The 3,107-nt window shown below is 49.5% G+C and overlaps 2 protein-coding genes across 2 annotated transcripts in view, besides 1 other annotated feature; both read left to right on the plus strand.

Moving 5' to 3' along the window:
* Nucleotides 1-173, plus strand: part of TraAM80_09291 (uncharacterized protein) — a gene marked incomplete at both ends in the record, with an annotated part of 321 nt that extends 148 nt beyond the window's left edge. Inside the window, one exon of the mRNA XM_029385983.1 lies at nucleotides 1-173. This exon is cut by the window's left edge and continues 148 nt beyond it. Within this exon, the coding sequence (XP_029234164.1) occupies nucleotides 1-173 (173 nt within the window).
* Nucleotides 174-222: 49 nt separating this feature from the next.
* TraAM80_09292 (putative pumilio protein 6) lies at nucleotides 223-2,715 on the plus strand (the record flags this gene model as incomplete). The annotated part of the gene is made up of 1 exon (XM_029385984.1): nucleotides 223-2,715. One exon carries the CDS (start codon nucleotides 223-225, stop codon nucleotides 2,713-2,715), a length of 2,493 nt encoding a protein of 830 aa, XP_029234165.1.
* A 329-nt stretch (nucleotides 2,716-3,044) lies between these two features.
* Nucleotides 3,045-3,079: a microsatellite.
* Nucleotides 3,080-3,107: the final 28 nt, after the last annotated feature.

The raw sequence follows: 3,107 nt of genomic DNA on the forward strand, positions 1-3,107 counted from the left end.
GTGTGGTGGTTAGCCTGTGTTGTTGGGTTTTTCGCATTTCCCCCACGACTGTTATGTGCTGCAGTGTTCCTTCACTGCTCTTCCTGCATCTTCTCTTTATTTGGTTTATGTATTACGAAGGAAATATTTATTCGATACTATTGCACGGCTACACTCAACCAAGCTTTCATTGAGTCGTTTGTAAGGTGATTTACGCACACGTGCACACACTGGAGAAGTGATATGTTTTCGTTGGGCGTGGTGGAACGCTCCTGGGAGGAGGAAGGTGAACGTGTGCAGCAGCAGCAGCAGCAGCAGCAGCAGCAGCAGCAGCAGCAGCAGCCGGTGCCAATGATGAACAAAAGTGGTGAATATGTAATGGAATCCGGGGCTGCGTTGACGTTTACGCCGCAGATGCGCAGCAACTTCCCCGGACAAGTGGGCCGACGTTCGCCGCCGTTTTTTGGCAGCACTCCGCCGCCGTCGCAGCAGCAGACGTCATCCGCATCATGGTCGCGCTATACAGCACTGGATTTTGAACTTCTTTTGCACGAGGGAAGACAACCAACAGAAGACATGCGTCGCTCAGTGGCGTATACGAGATGGTACAACAGCAAGCGTTTACATGAGAGTCAGTTGCTTCCGCCACTGACAGACCCCCGCTACAATTCAAGGGATATTATTGAGGAACCATGGGAAAACACCTCCGCAGTGCGTATGGCGGGGCCAATGAATCTGGCTGGAGGGGGTGTGGTGGAAGCTGGGAAGGGAAACTTTCGCTTAGAGCTGGATGCAAAGAACCTGCAGCAGGCCCAAGAACAGCACGCTTTTAACCCCTATGCAGCCGCGTTTCAACAACATGATGATAATATGTTGAGCCCAGGGACACAGTTCTTTGGGGCGTATGCGCCAACACCGTTAGCAACGACGGCCACGCCGAATACGTTACGTGCTTACGCTCACTCTCGCATGGGGGCACAGAATAGCAGTGCTGTTTCCAATCCTGAGCGTGACATGCCCCAAGCCGTACCCCCTATGCCCACCCAAACTCTCTATACTGAATGGAATACCACGACGGACTTTTGCCGGGGAACCAATGCGTTGCCAAGTGTAAATCAACAATACTATACACAAGAGCCTATGAATCCCTTTGAATATTATACAGACTCTACCATGGCCGGTTGTTACAACGCAGCTGTGACTGGCATGCCGGATCCGGCAAATGTGCAGTCCGCATTTATGACGATGGTACCTGTCACTGACTCAAGTGCCATGCGGGGTGGTGGCCGTAGTAGGCGGGGTGGTGGAGGTGGCGGAGGCAGAGGACGTGGGGCAGGCAGTGGAAAATGGAACCCTGTTGGTGGAAAATCGTCAGGCCGTGGTACATCCTACAGCGAACCGCTTCAACCACGTTCTGCGCGTCTGGAAGAATTTCGTCTAGATGCTATGAACGGGACAGTCAGTCATTGGCACATTTCTCATATTTTGGGCTATGCGGTGGAATTTGCCCAGGACCAAGAAGGTAGTCGATTTATTCAGAGGGCTGTGGAAAGTGCAACCCATGATGAGGTGGATGCTCTCTTCCATGAGATCTTTGAATCCCCACTGGAACTTGTGACGGACATCTTTGGCAATTATGTGTTACAAAAGCTTCTTGAAGTAGGTAATGCACGGCAGCTTGCATACGCAGCTACGCGATTCCAAAACAATGTGGTGCCTCTTACCCTTCAAACGTACGGTTGCCGTGTAATTCAAAAGTGTATTGAGGTGATGCCACCTGAAGGACTAGACATTATACTGGCGGAGCTTAAGGGAAATGTGGCGAAGTGCATTCAAGACCAAAATGGAAATCATGTTGTGCAAAAGTGTGTGGAAGTTACTCCGCAACGTTGTGGATTTATTGTACAAGCCTTTACAGGACGTGTGATGGAGCTGGCAACTCACGCCTACGGTTGCCGTGTAATTCAGTGTATCATGCAACACTGCCCGGACCAAGAGGAAACCATTTTTTCGGAGTTATTAAAATGTGTTGATACCCTGGCAAAGGATCAATATGGAAACTACGTCATTCAACACGTGCTACAAAATGTGAAGGATGAGGATAAGGTGACTCGCGTTTTCAATGCACTAAAAAAGAATTTTTACGAGTTTAGCAAGCAAAAATTTGCCTCTAATGTCATGGAAAAAATCTTTATTCGCGCTGACCCGAGACAACGCACCGAAATTATTCAAATGCTTTGCTTCCCTGTGGAAGGTCTAGAAGTGTCACCTGTGGAAGTTTTGGCCTTTACACGTTCAGCCCCAGTAAAGAAGGACGAGACAGAGAAGCACCGTAATGGTTACCCGAAGAAGGGTCGACGTGAGAAGGAGCGTGAACGTGAAAGAGAGAGTACCGGTGGGCCAGTGGTAGAGGTGCACTCGGACGGCAAAGAGCCACCAAGCATGCTGTGTCTCATGATGCAAAATCCTTATGCCAATTACGTTGCCCAGCGAGTCCTAGATGCGTGTGATGCGGAGCAATTTTGGTCTCTTGTAAACAATATTCAGAAGTATCTGATACCCATCAGTACCTACACGTACGGTGCACCCATTGTGCAACGCCTGGTCCGCCGCGAACTGGTGAAGGCTCCCGACGATCTCGTCTTCAACCTCGCTACCGCCCATTCAGGTGCCGGGGGGAAGGGCAGCCACGCCCATCACCGCAGGAAGGTTGCTGAAAGTGACAACGCCGCGTAGTACTTTCACCTCAGGTCACTGCTCAAGAAGGATACGAAGTGAGATGAGCACAGGATGGGAAGAGTAGAGCGAAATCAATATAAAGTAAAGCAAGAGGGCGGGGAGGAAGAACTCTCCAACGCACTCAGGAAAAACAGAGAGGGAGTGGGGATGGAAAGAAGAAGCAACATGACTTAGAGCAAGATGTGATGAACTGAGCTGTTTCCACTCACCCACATGCACTTCAAGTTTGTGACTACTGTCACTCGTGTAGTTTGCTTGATTTTTTTTTTCTTTCACCTCTTCCTCTATGCCACACGGCAACGTCTCTCGTTCGTTCCCGTCGATGAATATATATATATATATATATATATATATATATATACGCTGTCGTTGTTATGTGTGTCGCGCCG

Source organism: Trypanosoma rangeli (genome assembly GCF_003719475.1).
Source record: "Trypanosoma rangeli strain AM80 chromosome Unknown Tra_15.4_contig_00551, whole genome shotgun sequence".
Taxonomy (NCBI): Eukaryota; Euglenozoa; class Kinetoplastea; order Trypanosomatida; family Trypanosomatidae; genus Trypanosoma; species Trypanosoma rangeli.